General features: G+C 58.8%; 1 protein-coding gene and 1 long non-coding RNA gene across 3 annotated transcripts; one reads left to right on the forward strand and one right to left on the reverse strand.

The window, feature by feature from the left end:
- Positions 1-345: 345 nt before the first annotated feature.
- DACT2 (dishevelled binding antagonist of beta catenin 2) lies at positions 346-11,156 on the reverse strand. Of its 2 annotated transcripts, XM_043457326.1 has the most exons (4): positions 10,831-11,156; positions 4,763-4,895; positions 3,318-3,581; positions 346-2,471 (listed from the first exon to the last, which is right to left on the reverse strand). In XM_043457326.1, exons 1-4 carry the CDS (start codon positions 11,065-11,067, stop codon positions 949-951), a joined length of 2,157 nt encoding a protein of 718 aa, XP_043313261.1. In that variant the 5' UTR covers positions 11,068-11,156; the 3' UTR covers positions 346-948. The 2 variants fall into 2 exon arrangements, with proteins under 2 accessions (XP_043313261.1, XP_043313262.1); XM_043457327.1 differs by lacking the exons at positions 4,763-4,895; positions 10,831-11,156 and adding an exon at positions 3,989-4,565.
- LOC122434138 lies at positions 8,076-9,142 on the forward strand. Its single transcript, XR_006267258.1, has 3 exons — positions 8,076-8,206; positions 8,749-8,852; positions 9,003-9,142. It is a non-coding gene; the product is annotated as an uncharacterized LOC122434138 (long non-coding RNA).
- Positions 11,157-15,041: the final 3,885 nt, after the last annotated feature.

The following is a 15,041-nucleotide window of genomic DNA, read 5'->3' on the forward strand; positions in this document are numbered from 1 at the left end:
ATTCTTTACCATCTGAGCCACTGAGTAAGCCCATGAATACTGGCGTAGGTAGCCTGTCCCTTCTCCAGGGGACCTTCCTGACCCAGGGATTGAACCCGGGTCTCCTGCATTGCAGGTGGATTCTTTCCCAGCTGAGCTACCAGGGAAGCGCCTGTCCTGTGTACAACCTTTTACCGAAAAACCCATCACTAGTAGGTTTGGCTTCTTCCTTCAAGTATCAATACAGTTTCAGAAAAAGCTTAGGAAGACCCTTTCCCCAGGAGGGGCTGAAGGAGCCCAGACCCCCTTTTCCCCTGGAAAAGCTGAGGGACATTTCCTTTGAAAAATAAACACCACACACAAGGGTTTCTTTTCAAAAGCACATTTATGCTCAACACATGAGTGTTGGAAAGAGTGTGGCGTGGACTCACATGAAGCGCGTTCTCCCCCCGGGGTGAGAGGGCGTCCTCACGGTGGGAAGGACGAGGGTTTGCTGACCACCAGCTACATCCCCGGGGCGGGGAGGCTACAGGGGCAGGCTGACTTGCAAAGACAATGGCATTTGAGGTGTTTATTCACCTGGAGCGTTTGACAAGGACTCATATTCCAACCCAGTTTCTAGAGCAGTGCTGCAGCCATCGGGGATACCGCCCGCCCCACAACGTGCACCAGCCCGAGGGCACCCATCCCGGGCTCAGGGCACAGGGCCTGGGAGGCCGGCCGTCAGGTCTGCAATCCCGGAGTCCCGGAGGTTGTCTCCACTGCGCCCCGTGGGCGACGCACCCAGAGTCACAGCCTCACCCGGGGTGACACACCCAGGGACACCCCGGCAGCTCCTCTGAGGGGACCCCTGTCAAAGGGCGGCTTCGGGGACCGAGCAGAGCTGTCAGATGGCAGCCCGCACGCCAGCCGCGAGTGAGCGAGGCTGGCGGTCCGAAGCCGAGAGGCCCCTCTGCCGGCGGCCGCCCCTCACACCATGGTCATGACCTTCAGGGCGGCCGGCTGGAACCTGCGGATCTTCCTCTTGAGGGCCTTGGAGGCCTTGACGCGGCACAGCCTGGGCACCGGGGGCAGGGCCGGCCTGGAGCTGGCGCGGGCCCGCTGGCCCGGCCGCCCGCCGCCCCCCGACTCGCTGCCGCTGGACTCGGCGTCCCCGAAGCGGCTGGCGGTGTGGTCGCTGGCCTCATCCCCGCTGCTTCCGGCCGCGGTGGAGAGGAGCAGCGAGGCGCACTCGGCGGAGCCGTCGGAACCCTCCGACGCGCTGCGGGCGCGGGCGTCCTGCGGGGGCGGCGGGGGCCTGGGCCTGACAAACACGGGCCTCGGGAGGCCCCCTCTCCGGGCTGCGGGCCTGCGGGGCCCCAGGCCGGGTTCCGGGCGCGCCCGGGCCGAGATCTCCACTGAGGACTGCCACCGGCGCTGCCTCTTCCGCGCCGCGCCCCCGGACGCCCCTAGCTGCGCGGCTTCCCAGGGGAACAAGGCCTGAGCCGACGCCCGGTGACCCTCCCGCCGCGCCACCAGCAGGGGCACGAAGAAGGACACGGGGTAGAGGCTGGACTCGGAGCAGGACCGGCCGGGCGCCTCTGCGGCCAGCGTGGGCCTCCAGGGAGCACCCCCTGACTCTGGGGGCGGCCGGGGGACCCCGAGGGCGCCCCACTGCAGCTGCGGCCTCCCAGGCCCCTGCGTCTTGTCGCTGGGCCCCCTCCTGATCGTCACAGGCCTGGTCTTGGGGGGTCCTGTGGGGGAAGCTCCGCTGGCAACCAGGTGGGGGTGGGCGCAGCGTCCGTCCACTCGCCCGCTCGGCCACCTGCCTCCGCCCGTCCAGCCAGCAAGCGCCGTCGGCTGAGCGGGGCAGCGGGGAGCGGGGGCCCGGCCACAGGCCAGCTGGGGGGCGTCTGGACGGGTCTCCCCGCGCATGTGCCCACACGAGGGGCCGGGTCCCCCCTCGGGATGGCTGCTGGGGCGTGGGGTGCCCACAGAGGGCGCAGGTGGCGGCCGGGCGAGGCTGTCCCCGCAGGCGGCCCCGCTCACCACTGCCCTCCCGGGGGTGCAGGCCGGCTTCTCCAGGCCACCTTCATCGTCCACCTTCCGGGCACCGAGCTGCGGCGGGGCTGGGGACGCCTCCCCTCTAGGGGGCCCCCGCGCACTCCCTCGGGCCCGCAGTCGCAGCAGCCGCTCAATGTAGGCTGCAGCGGGGCCAGCCTCGAAGGCCAGCCCGGAGCGGACGGAGCTGGGGCCTGCGGGGCTGGCGGGGGGCGGGCGGGGGGTCACACGGCCCTCAGTCTGCGGCGTCTCCCTGGTCAGAGCGAACAGCGGGCTCTGCAGGGCCACGGCGTGCAGCGGGCTGGGGTAGGGGTACACCTCCCGGCCGCCCCGGGACACCAGGTCGCACTGGTACTTGGGGTCCACACCGTGGCAGAGGAAGGGAGTGGCCGCGGGGTGTGCCCCGGCTTTCTGCAGCCCTACGTCGGCCGGCAGGATCCTTTCAAGGTCACCTGGGAAGGAGAAAAAGGGGGAGGCATCAACGAAGGAAGCCGCACGCGCCGCCCTGGGTAGGAAGCGCCGCCCGCCGGCCTCAGCAGGACCACCCCGCCTCTGCGCATGCGCCGCCCTGGGGCAGGACGCGCCCCGACCCGGCTGCGGCAGGACGATTCTGGTCCCGCACACGCGGCGCCTGGAGACGCGGGCAGCCTCCGCACGCCCGCCACCCGGGCCGCTCCAGCCACAGCCGGGGGCGGGGGCCGAGGCTGAGACCCTGACGCTCAGTTCCCGCCCTCGTGCGGCAAAGGTGCAGAGCACGCAGCGAGAAGGGGGGTCGGGAACCACGCGGGTGCCTGGGACAAGGTCACGGGACAGACCAGCCCTGAGACGTCTGCAGACGCGCCCAGCATCCTGCTGGCTCAGGTCCAGCACCAGGAGTGAGGGGCCTCTCCTCCTTTCGGGACCGTCCGAGGGACGGGGCATGTGGGGACCGTCTGAGGGACAGGCTGGGGGGGCGCCGCGGGTGAGCTGAACTCTCTCCACGTCCGTGTCCAGCGCTGCCCCACCCTGGTCCCGGACGGGCCACGGAAGGGTGCGGAAGGACGCTCGTTTTAAATAAGAAGACATGCTTTCTGTTGCCACAGCCCTGCTGCGACGGACAGAAGCGGGCCTTTGATTCCTCCGTCCATCCATTCAAAAGCCGAAAAGCCCACGGAAACCCTGGAGCAGCCCCTGTTGGGGTGGAACCTCCCCCACATGCCCAGGGCTCCCTGTTCTGTGCTCGGCAGCTCGGGGCTGCCCCCACCTCCCCGGGGGGAGCTCGAGGGCCCGGGGGTCCCCCACCGCCTGGCTGTCCTCACCTGTGGACACCGGCCGCGGCCGGGGCTCCTCCTGCAGTAGCTGGCCTGGCCCCTCCTCGCCGGCCGGGGGACCCCACGCAGGCAGGGGGACCCCGCACACGGCGGTCTCGTCGGCCGAGCGGGGCCGGCAGTCCCCAGAGCCAGGCCTGGCCTTGGGGGCGGCGGGTAGCAAGGTTCCCAGGGAGCAGGACACGTGGTCGCTGCACACGGACGTGCAGGATGTCGACAGGGAGCAGGAGCCGCCGTCGCTCAGCTCGTAGAAGCCTGGCGGGGGAGAGAGGGGCTCAGCGGCCCAGGGAGCCGGTGCGAGGGGGCTGTGGGGCTGGGAGGGGGAGTGCCTGGGGCGGGGATGCCGAGGACCCCTGCTGCCTCCTGTGCCCCCGGGGTCAGCGGGCCCTCACCCCCACCCAAGCCCCGCCCCCCAGCTGCTCACCCCTCTCCGGGGCAAGCGGCTCAGTCCCCCACGTGGCCACTGGCGTCCGGCCCCGGGAGTGGAACCCTCACCCTCCTCTCCCCTCCCTCCTTGAGCCTCTCAAGCTCCACCTGAGGCAGCAACCAGAAAAGGGGCAGCGTTCGGGGAGGCCCCCGCCCGGCCCTGCTACATGCGTGACAACCCAGACCGCGGAAGGATCTTTCAAACAGAAAAACAGACGCGCCAGAGAGCACTGTACCCGGGGAGACGCCGGTCTCCCGGGTTTGCTGTCTGAGCCGCCGTCTGAGCCCGGAACCTGGAGAGGAAGCCCAGGTGCCCAGGGCCGTGTCGGCCAGAACGATGCTAACCATCAGTGTGTGACCTTGAACGACCTTGACGCAGGGCACCCAGGCAACGGGGAGGACGCAGTACTGCTTTCAGGCTGAATGAACCTATGGACTCAAAACTCCTATTGTCACACAAAAGCTGTTATTTACAGCCTCCACGTCCGCTCCACCCGAACACAGCCCAGAATATGCCAAAGCCCAGAATATGCCTCAGCCTAGGGAGAGGAGAGAAACTCATGCGGTTTCTTCCCCCCCAGAGCAGTATTTTCCCAACTAAACAGTGCATACAGCACTCTGTCTTCTTTTTTCCCGTGCGTGCTAAGGGAAAGTTGTGCTAAGGGAAAGTCAGACTAAGTTGTGTCTGACTCTGCGACCCCAGGGACTGTAGCCCATCAGGCTCCTCTGTCCATGGGATTCTCCAGGAGAGAATATTGGAGGGGATTGCCATGCCCTTCTCCAGGGGATCTTCCCGGCCTAGGGATCGAACCTGCGTCTCTTGTGTCTCCTGCATTGGCAGGCGGGTTCTTTACCACCAGCACCCCTTGGGAAGCCCCTCTTTCTTCCCAATCGCACTTAAATACAAGCATTGAAAATATTCGGCTCCTTCTGTGACGCGCGCTGTCGGGCGCGGCGGTGGCTGCTGACCCCGGGGCCTGAGCAGCGGTGGGCTCGCCGGACGGCCGTACCCGAGCTGGGCCTGCTGTCGCTGTCTGCGGCCTCGCCGGGGCCCCTGCGCACGTCCAGCTGCAGCGCGCTGATCTGCCGGTCCAGCTGGTCCAGGTGCGTCTGCAGGCCGACGTCCTGGCGTCTCAAGCGGTCCTAGGAAGGGACAGAGCAGGGCATGGGGCCATTCTGAGTCCAGACCCGGAGGCCAGGGCGCCCCGTGAAGCCATCTCACTCGCGGCAACCTCCCCAACCCCCCACGAACCCCGGCCTGCAGCCCCGCACCCCACCCCGCACACGGGCTCCCAGCTGCCACCGCCGCCGGCTTGTCTTCCCAGGTACAGATGCTGGAATCAGCGATGGTCACTTAGACATCTTCCTTTATAAGGAGACAGGGTAACGCAGCTTATGAGAGTGGGACTGGGATCTAAACCAGCCCAAGGCCCCCGCCTCCAGCAGGAGCCACCGAGGGTATTGTCAAGGTCTTTCCATCTCTGCAAGAGCCCGCTGTCCCGGGCGCGCGCCTCGTGGACCCTGCGTCTGGGGCCTGAGTCACCACGTTCCTTCACGGCCGCCCGTCTGTGGCACCGGGGGGCCGGGCTTTCAGCTCTTCGGGGGACAGGAGAGTCCCCAGGAGAGAAGAAGGGCCCCGCCTTCTGCAGAGCCTTAGCCTGCACGGCGCAGATGTGTCTCCCTGGTGGCTCAGCTAGTAAAGAGTCGCCTGCAATGCAGGAGACCCGGGTTCGATCCCTGGGTCAGGAAGATCCCCTGGAGGAGGAAGTGGCAACCCACTCCAGTATTCTTGCCTGGAGAATCCCATGGACAGACGAGCCTGGCGGGCTACAGTCCATGGGGCCACAAAGACTTGGACACGATGGAGCTGTGGTGTCCCAAGGACGAAAGACCAAGTGAACAAGCAGGGTCTTGGAATGGAGGCAGAGAACAAACCAGACCCTTATATTCTTCCCCTCCCCATGTCGTGACCATTAACGAACCTCAGGTCCTCCTGAGCAGGATAATCTGTCTCCCCTCCCACCCCACAGGGAGAAGGCATTTGCCTTCCTCTCCCCACCCAGTGTACCTGCCTCATCCCATAAGCACACGACACGCAAGGCCCCGTCCCGCGCCTGGCACCCTGGGCATAAAGGTGCACCAAGGACCCCTGGTCAAGGTCGGCTCTCCCTTGAGCAGGCCCGCTGTTCTAACAGCGTCTCCCGCTCTAATAGCTCCATGCCTCTCTCATGCTGCCTCACGTCTGGGAATTCTTTTCCAACCCGCGTGTGGACCATGAGATGAGCGACTCTCTCTCACACACACACACACACACACACACACACACACGGCCCGCACAGGAGGCGCGGAGAACGGTCCTGCAGGGCTCCGGGGAGCGGGGAGGGGCCTGCAGGAGGGATGCCTGGCGCCGGGGCAGACGCAGCCTGCGATGCCCAGCACCTCCTGGTCTCAGGGCCCACCTCCCAGCTCTGTCCTGCTCCAGGCCTCGGCTTCCCTGGCTGTGAGATGGGTTACTGTGTGTGTTAACTACATGCGTGTGAGTATCACGTAATATACACACATGTATGCAGTTGATGCTCACAATACACGCCCACATGCGTACACACACATGCACGGGAAATAGCACTCGTGTTTCACAAACGCTGACGTCCTTCCTTTAGTGATAAAACTGCACCCTGTTGTCGAGGCTTACTGCCTAAATCTCTTGTTTTGATTAGCAATGACGTTCAAGGCCAATAATTAGTGAGTGCAATTTTATGAGTCTTCCTGTTTAAAAAGGTGATTAATTATATTTCTATTTATTATATAGGAAATGAGGAATTACTTCAGCAATTTCAATAAATACGAGAAGTCAGTCCCAGAGGGGCAGGTGGCAGCAATTTCTGGTTCTCACGGGACGACGCCGTCGGCACACTGCTCTGGGTTAGGGGCCGAGAGCCCGGCGCCGGTGGGTGGACCATCCGGTCCACATCCACCTTCCTCAGGAGCCGATGCAGGGGTCTCAGAACAACCCCCCCATTTCGCAGCAAGACAGCCTCCAGCCTCGTGGAACAGTAGGTAAACGTAACACTGCGAAAGGCAGTCCCGAGTTTATTCACGCCTTACACACTCAGAACCACGGAGACTCCCCGGGCCCCCTGGCTGCGCCCCTGAACATTCTCGCAGCGGGAAACCCTCCCCGGGGGACGGCCCTGCCGGAGAGCTGGGGGCGGGGCTCCAAGAGGGGCTCCAGCCAAGGAGAAACACTTAGGTTCAAACAAAGGGAGTTTTTACTGCCCGAGACTTTCTCCTCCCTGGGCCCTGGGGCAGGCAGAAACCTCAGCTGCCTGCTCAACCACGCTTCAGGGTTTGAACGCGGCGATGAGACCTCCTCCCTCCCCAGCCACGAGCCCCTTCCTCCTGAAAGAGGCCCCCTCTGGCTTTTTCCTCCCTCTCCAACCCGTCCCCCTACCAAAACTGACCCTGGCCTGTTTGTGCTGGAATAAATGCTCTGTGACTACCGTGTGCCTGGCCTGGCCTGCAGCTGGCGGGCTCTGTTTAATGTCGAAAGGCCCCGGTACCTTCCAGGGAATGACTGTGTCTGGAGGACCCCGCCGCACGGCGACAGGGCGTCTCACCCGGACGTACACTGTCCTCCGTGGGGGGTTATGTCTCTGCTTCTCCTTAACCCCGCCGCGGGCTCTAAGGCTGTGCTAAGTCGGAGGTTCCTGGGGAACCTGAGCTGAGTGTGACCTGCTGCGAAGCCAGGCACACAGCCTCCCTGCGCTCACATGCGTTTCTGCAGAGACAAGTGTGTGGCAGAAAAGTCATCACGGCGTGAACGCAAGGGCAGTGCCGCTCGGGCTCCCTCCAGAGCAGCGAACCTCGCTGCCCCGCGCCCCCGGTGCACCGCAGGCCTTCGGGCTCACAGGCGGGGCAGCATGTCCTGTCTGAGTCCCCCAAACCTGGAAGGAGAGACAGCGTGGTTCCCGGGAGCCGGGAGCCCCCGCGGGCCTCCGTGTAGACCCCCGAGGTCCCTGCCACACCAGTTAACTGAGACTCAAGGGCACACCGGGCAACCGGCACTTTGACAAGCTCCCCAGGGACCAGCGTTCCGTGACCACGAACGCTTGAGAACTTCTACCCGGGGAACGCCGTTACATCCAGACGTCTGGCTTAGCCCCATCTTCCAACTGCTGACTTCACAGGCTGCAGAGGCGGAGCTGATTTCCTCTTGTTTTGCCCTTTTGCTCCCATCTGCAACCCGGCTTTCCAGCCTCTCAAAGCTCTGCAGCAGATTCGGAGGGCGAGCGGGAGAAACATCCCCACATTCGGGGCACAGAGACGGCATCTAGAACACCTCCGCCCTCTCCCCGAAACCCGGCACACGCACAGGAAGCAGCTTGGGCATCAGCCCGGCGGGACCTCAAGAGCCCCAGCCGGCTGGAGGAGAGGCCCTCGGGAGGCGGGCCCAGGTGAGCCTCGGGGACCACGGGTGCCGGCGCCGCACAAGGGGGCCCAGCCAGCCGTGGACACCCCTGTGCCAGTCCGTGTCCCCCGAGAGCGGCCCAAGGACAGCAGCAGACGCTGCAGCTCCGACGGCAGTCAGACCCTCAGCTCCTGCTGAAGGCCAGTGCCTGCCAGGGAGGAGGAGCTGCTGCCGCTCGGGCCGGGCAGTGTGACCAGCGGGAAACTCCCCGCAGGGTCCTGGTGGGTGCCCAGAGCCTGCCCTCCTGTCCCCCCGGGCCCCTCTCGCGCTGGTGGCTCCTGGCGGGACATAAAGCTTCCGGGCTCTCCAGGGTGTCCAAGGCTTCCCATCAGGGCCACTGGGAACCTGACCCTGACAGAGACGGGAAGGGCAGTCGAGTCTCAGGGAAGGACTATCCCTGGAAGATGGACAGGTGACCGCAGCGCCGGCCATAGAGGCAGGGTCGGAGGTCATGGGGCTTTCATGAGCTCGAAGTCTAGGACACGGAGACGGTAAACATGAAACCTTCTTCCCCTGTGCTATCAGCAGTAACGGAGCTCGTTTATTTATCCAGTGAAGACTCACTAAGCACCTACTTCACGCTTCCTGCTGTGACTTCAGACGCGGCAATTAACAAGGCGAAGCTCCTTGTGGTAAGTGTTGATGTGGGGACCTCTCCTAAAGGCAGCGTAAATCCCCAGGTGCCCAAGCTCATTCGCACTTGGGACGTCTGGGGACAAAGCTGCTGCGGGTCCCATAAAAGTTCTTCCTGTCTTCACACCTGATTGGCACCCCCTGCCCAGGTTAACCCAGGCTGAATGGCAGGGGGCCCTGCCTGAGCTGCAGTTACCCAAGTGTGAGACGGAGATGGAGGCGAAGGCCCTGTGATTGCAGCCTTCACTGCAGAACTGGGATCACTCCTAAAACTTTCCCTGTAAGAAAGATGTGAGCCTGTTAATCGCTGGGCTGATGTCACACGTACTCAATCCTTCTCTTCTGATCACACAGTCTGTGCCAAGAACAAAGTTTCAAGACAAAGCGTGCGTGTTCCTTCTGGTCCCCACATTAAAAAAAAAAAACAACAAAAAACCGGTTTGATCTTCTCTCCCAAAAGGCTATTTGTAATTAGAGGCTGAGAACCCACAAGTCTGATTTGTATATGACTTAAGCTCAGTTAATCATCAACTGTGCTCCAGCTCCCCCGAGAGAACAATGCAGAGCAGCACCCCGGAGCTCCTTCCCGTCACACGCAGGTCAGGCACCTTTGCAGGCTTTTGTGTGCCTCCTCCAGGGAGGCTGTATCTGGGTGCACACACACATGCGTGCACACACACACACGCGCGCACACACACACACACACACAAGGCAGCCACACCTGCAGCTCTGACTGGATTAGATGTTGGGGGGGCGGTGAAAAGCCTATAAAGTCCCACTTGGTAACTGGCTCCTTCCCTCCATGGAGGAGCCGGGGAATCCCAGGAGAGGCTGCACCATCAGGAGACAATGTGCGGAGACAGCAGGAGTCCTGGGAGGCATCACAAGACACTGGGCTTCCGGATTCTCTAACCTAGAAGCAGCTCACAAATCACTGACCCGACAGGACTGCGCTAAGCTGACAGCAATGTGGCAGCTTCATCCAGCCTGCTTTGTACAGACAGCAACTTTAAACAGGGCCGAGTTAACTTCCCAGTCAAAAGACTCTCCACGTGGGGCAATAGACTCCACTCTCAAATAGGCATCTTTCTATGGACTGTAGCCCCCTCAGTCATGTCTGGCTATTGCTGACCCCACGGGCTGAAGCCCGCCAGGGTCCTCTTCCCATGGGATTCTCCAGGCAAGAATACTGGAGTGGGTTGCCATTTCCTCCTCCAAGGGATCTTCCAGACCAAGGGATCGAACCCAGGTCTCCTGAATTGCAGGCAGATTCTTTACCATCTGAGCCACCAGGGAAGCCTTCTAATTTTTCATCAAAAAAGTACCACAACCCTGCAAAAACTCTCTTCAGCTGATGCCAATACATGAAGTGAAATCACACAGCAGATCAATATCGGGGCAGTGACCCGAGTGTCCTCAATGGCACAGAAGCGCCCGGCGTGTGGCGGAGCCTGCTGCGGCCCAGGAGGCTTGGTTCCACCGCCTCTCCGTCCAGAGGACACACCTTTCCTAGGTCAGGTTACATTTTAAAGTTGCAGAAGAGGCCTCATCAGATCCACGCTTCCCCCAACGTCTAGTTACAATGACACGACCCCAGAGCTCAGCCTGGGGCGGGCCAGCTGGGGGGGTGCGTGGCACGCCGTCCCCCGACCCACACCGCAGGGAGACGCTGGCGCCCGGAATGGGCATCCCAAGGATCCCCCTCAGGGCAAACCGATTTGATGCGTTCTTATCAACGCAACAGGGAAACTCCAACACACAGGAATTCATCCTCAAAGTCTGTGTGCGCGGGGCGACACGCAGAGCCGGGCGCAGCCCCAGGGTGCGGGCGGGCCGGGCAGCTCTCAGGACCCGCATCCGTGGGGCCTCCGCGTCCGTCTGCGTTGGGACCGAGACGCGTCCTCCGAGGCCACCGAAGGCGCCCCTCGGTCGGTCGCCTCCCGCCCGCCGCCCCCGCGCCCCCCGCGCGCTCCTTACCAGCTGCTCCTGAAGCGCCGCCAGCGCCGCCTCCAGCCGCAGCTCGTGGGCGCGGGGGCCGCGGGGGGCGGCGGGCCCGGGCGGGGGCGGCCCGGCCAGCGCGCCCCACACGCGCGCCTGCTGCCTGGCGCGCAGCCCCCGCAGCTCGTGCAGCCCCGCGAGCGCCGCGCGCAGCCTGGCGCCCACCCGGCGGCGGTCCCAGCCCGCGGGCCCCGGCGGGCCGCTCGGCGCCCACATCCCGCGCTCGGCCCCGCGAGCCGCCCCGGCCTCGCTCCCGGCCTCCGGAGAGCCCGACCGCGCGCGCGGCCTCCGCGCCGCCGCCGCTCCCCGCCCCTGGCCCGCGGGCCGCCGAGGCGGGCTGGGACCTATCGGTGGCCGCGGAGGCGGCGTCTCCGCCCGCCCCGGGGTCACAGCGGCCGCCCCCGGGCCCGCCCCGTCGGCGGGGCCCCGCGCCCTGGGCGCCCGGGCCGCGCGCTCCCGGTGCTCCGGAGGGCGCACGGTGACCCCGGAGGGGGCTTCCCGGGGAAGAGCCGCCGCGCGGGCGGCGGGAAGGTGTGAAAGTAGACCGAAGGCGGTGGGAGGTTTTGTTCAGGTTAAAAGCAAGTTTTTTAAAAAACAAATTGCTGAATGTGTCGCTTGTAGGATTGTTACCATTATAAACTTATTAGAGCTTTGGGAAAAAAAAAAAAAAAACCTCCCCTTTTCCTAGAAACCTTAGCTTGTCCTTTAAAAAAATTTTTGTAATGAAAGCTTTATTCAGATAAAACTCCCCTTTTTAGCATATACAGTTCAATGGTCCCTTAGCATATTCACCAAGCTATGCAACTATCTGAGATATCATTCACAGACCACCTAATTCCCATTTTTACAATGTACAGTTCAATGGTCCCTTAGTATACTCACGAAGAACTGTCTATCACCACAATCACCTTCATAAAGTTTTTACCTCCGTCCCCCAAAGAAGTCCTGCCTAGCTAGTGGTCCAGTCCTCCGGAGGCACCCCCAACATATTTGGGACATTTTATACAAATAGAATTAAACAAGAGACGGTCTTTTAGGACTGACTTCTGTTACTGAGCATACTTTCAAGGTTCATCCAGGTTGTAGCAAGTATTACTTCATTTCTTTTTATTGGTAAATAATGTTCCACTGTATGGCAGGACCTGCTTCTATTTATCTGTTTATTCCTTAACAGGCTGTTTTCCACTTCGTGGATAACTATTATGATTACTGCTGTTATGGACATTCATGTGCAAGTTTTTTCTTGTGTGTGTGGATGTGTTTTCATTTCTCTTGAGTGCTTACCTAAGAGTGGACTTGCTGGGTCCTTAGTAACTTCTGTGCCCAGGATTCTGAGGAATGGCCAGGCTGCTTCCCACCACTTCCCGTTCCCATCCGCACTGTCTGAGGGTTCCAAGTGCTCCACACCCTCACCAACATGAGTCTTCTCGGTGTTAGCTGTTCCAGGATGAATGAAGTGGTCTCTCGTCGTAACTTTGATTTCCGTTTTCCTCGTGGCAAGTGATGCTAGTATCTTTTCACGTGCTTATGGGCTGTGTGTCTTTAGCAAAATGTCTGTTCAGATCCTTTGCCCATTTTTTAAAAAACTAGGTTGTCTTCTTTTTGAAATGTAAATATTCTGTGTGTATTCTAGAAACACTTCCATTTCAGGGACATGATCTGCAAGCATTTCATTCACTCTGTGGGGTATCCTTTCACCCCCTTGATACTGTACTTTGCAGCAAAAAGTTTAAACTTTGACCAAGTCCAAATTATCTTTTTGTTCATTAGTCGCCTGTTCTTTCAGTGTCATTTCTATGAAACCATTGTCTAATCCAAGGCCAAAGATTATATCTGAGCTTTTTTCTAAGATTTTAAAAATAGTTTTGGTGCTTATGTTGAAGTCTTTGGTCTGGTTTTAGTTAATTTTTGTGCATGTTATGAGGTAGGGGTCCAACTTCATTTTTAAACATGTGAATATTCAGTGTTCCCAGCACCACTGTTAGAAAGACAATTTTTTGCCCATTAAATTGCCCTGGGACATTTGTTGAAAATCAGTTGATTGAGAAAAATCAATTCCTGGATTCTCAATTCTATCTCACTAGTGTATCTGTCTGTCCTTAAGCCAAGTCTGCATTGTTTTGATTATTGTAACTTTGTAGTAAGTTTTCCAGTCAGGAAGTATGAGCCATCCATTCCTGTTCTTGTTCAAGACTGTTTTGGCTTTTCAGGGCTCCTTGCACTTCCACATGAGTTTTAAGCATAGCTTGTCAATTTCTGCAAAGAATGCAGCTGGGATTTTGAGGGTGACTGCTTGGAGTCTGTGGATTGATTGAAGAAGTGTCACTGCCTTAAGGGCAAGTCTTCTGAACCATAAATGTGGGTGATTTTTCCACTTGTTTAGGCCTTTAATGAATAGTGTTCTGTAGTTTTCAGTGTTCAAATCTTGCACTTCTTTTGTTAAATTTATTTCTACAAATTTTATTCCTTTTCAAATTATTATAAATGGAAATGTCTTCTAATTTCATTTTCAGAATGTTCATTGCTAGTGTATAGAAATAAGCAATTAATTTTTGTACACTGATCCAAGCAAGCTTTCTGAATTTTTTTTACTAGTTTAATGGATTTTTAGTGGATTCCTTTGCATTTTTAAAAATTTACAAAATTGTGTTATGTGGACACACTTCTTGCTTTCCTAGTTAGATGGTTTTAATTTGTTTTTCTTGCCTTATCACTCTGCCTGGGACTTCTAGCACAGGTTGAATATAAGTGGTGAGAACAGGCACCCTCGTCTTGTTCCTGCTCTTGGAGGGGGAGGGACATTCAGTCTTGAACTCTTGGGTAGAATGTTGGCTGTAGGTTTTCCTTAGATGCCTTTTATCTGAGTGAAGAAATTCTTATTGAGTCCTAGGTTCTTGAGTGTTTGTATCATTGAGTTTTTCAGATTATGCTTCTTTTGTTTTTTCCCTTGGTTATCTACATTTATCTTGTCTAATACTGAGAAAAGCGCTGGGCTGAGACTAAGGAGAACTCAAGTCCACGCTCTTTTGCCTTCAGTTTTCTAAACTATAAAATGAGTCTATTGATGATTCCTAATGCTACTTTCTTTGTAACCAAAAAAAAAAAAAAAAGTATGATTCCTCTTTACATTTTATTCCAAAGAGAGATTTAGAGAGAAAGACTGGCCATGAGCCTTTTTTGGTTATCTGTCATCTCCCCATCTGTGATGAACTTAATGGTGTCTTTTGAGGATCCTAAACTCTTAATTTTTATGTAGTTTTACTTATCATTGATCCTATTTGGGTCATTTAAAAAAAAATTTTGCTTCAAGAAAGTCAAAGATATTTTTTAACCTTGAAGATATTATGTAAAGCCGCTTCTAGAAGCTTTCATATTTTACCTTTCTTATTTAGATCTACAACCCACCTAAAATGGCTCTTTGTTTATTGTACGGGACAGAGAGGTCACACTTTACTTTTTCCCACAAGCGTGTCTCAGTGCCATAGTTATTGCCCCAGATGTCTTAGTGTGTGCTTCCTGCACAAAGTTGTTATCCTAAATCACCAAATTCAGTCCTTAAAATCAGGAAATTGTCACTGGTTCATAGTCATCATTTTCAGACCCAGCGCGGGTTTTATCCCACTTAACGTCCTCTGGCTCAGACTGAGGCACTTACCTGGCCTGCCGTGCTGGTGGTCTCCCGGCCTGGAGAGGGGGGCCCCGTCTGCCCTTGGCCCCTCACTTCGAGCTTCTGAAGATGCTGTACTTTCAGAACCAGTCATTTTGTAGGCTGCTTCTTGATTCCGTCTTGCTGAGGCTCCCTCCTGGGTTGGGCTGCGCTTCTGAGCGGGAATATCAGGCTGCGTGCGGTGCTCCTTGCATCTTACCGACGGGGACGCTGGCCCACCCCCTGCCCCCGCAGGACCACGTCATCTGTATCGGTAGCTCTGTCTGTCACCTGTCTGTCCGTCCCTTCGTCTGTCCACCGTCTCGCCGTCCATCTGTCTCTGTGACAGTTGGTTTGTCTGCTGTGGGCTGTGCTGGGGCTTCGCCGCGGCTCAGGCTCTTCTCCGGCTGCGGCGAGCGGGCGCTGCTCTGGCTGCTGAGCCTGGCTGTGCTGCTTCTCACGCAGCGGCGTCTCTGTCGGCGCGGAGCGCGGGCTCGCGGGCACGCGGGCCTCAGCAGTTGTGACACGTGGACTCAGTAGCTGT

This window comes from Cervus canadensis, chromosome 33 (assembly GCF_019320065.1).
Source record: "Cervus canadensis isolate Bull #8, Minnesota chromosome 33, ASM1932006v1, whole genome shotgun sequence".
NCBI classification, from domain to species: Eukaryota; Metazoa; Chordata; class Mammalia; order Artiodactyla; family Cervidae; genus Cervus; species Cervus canadensis.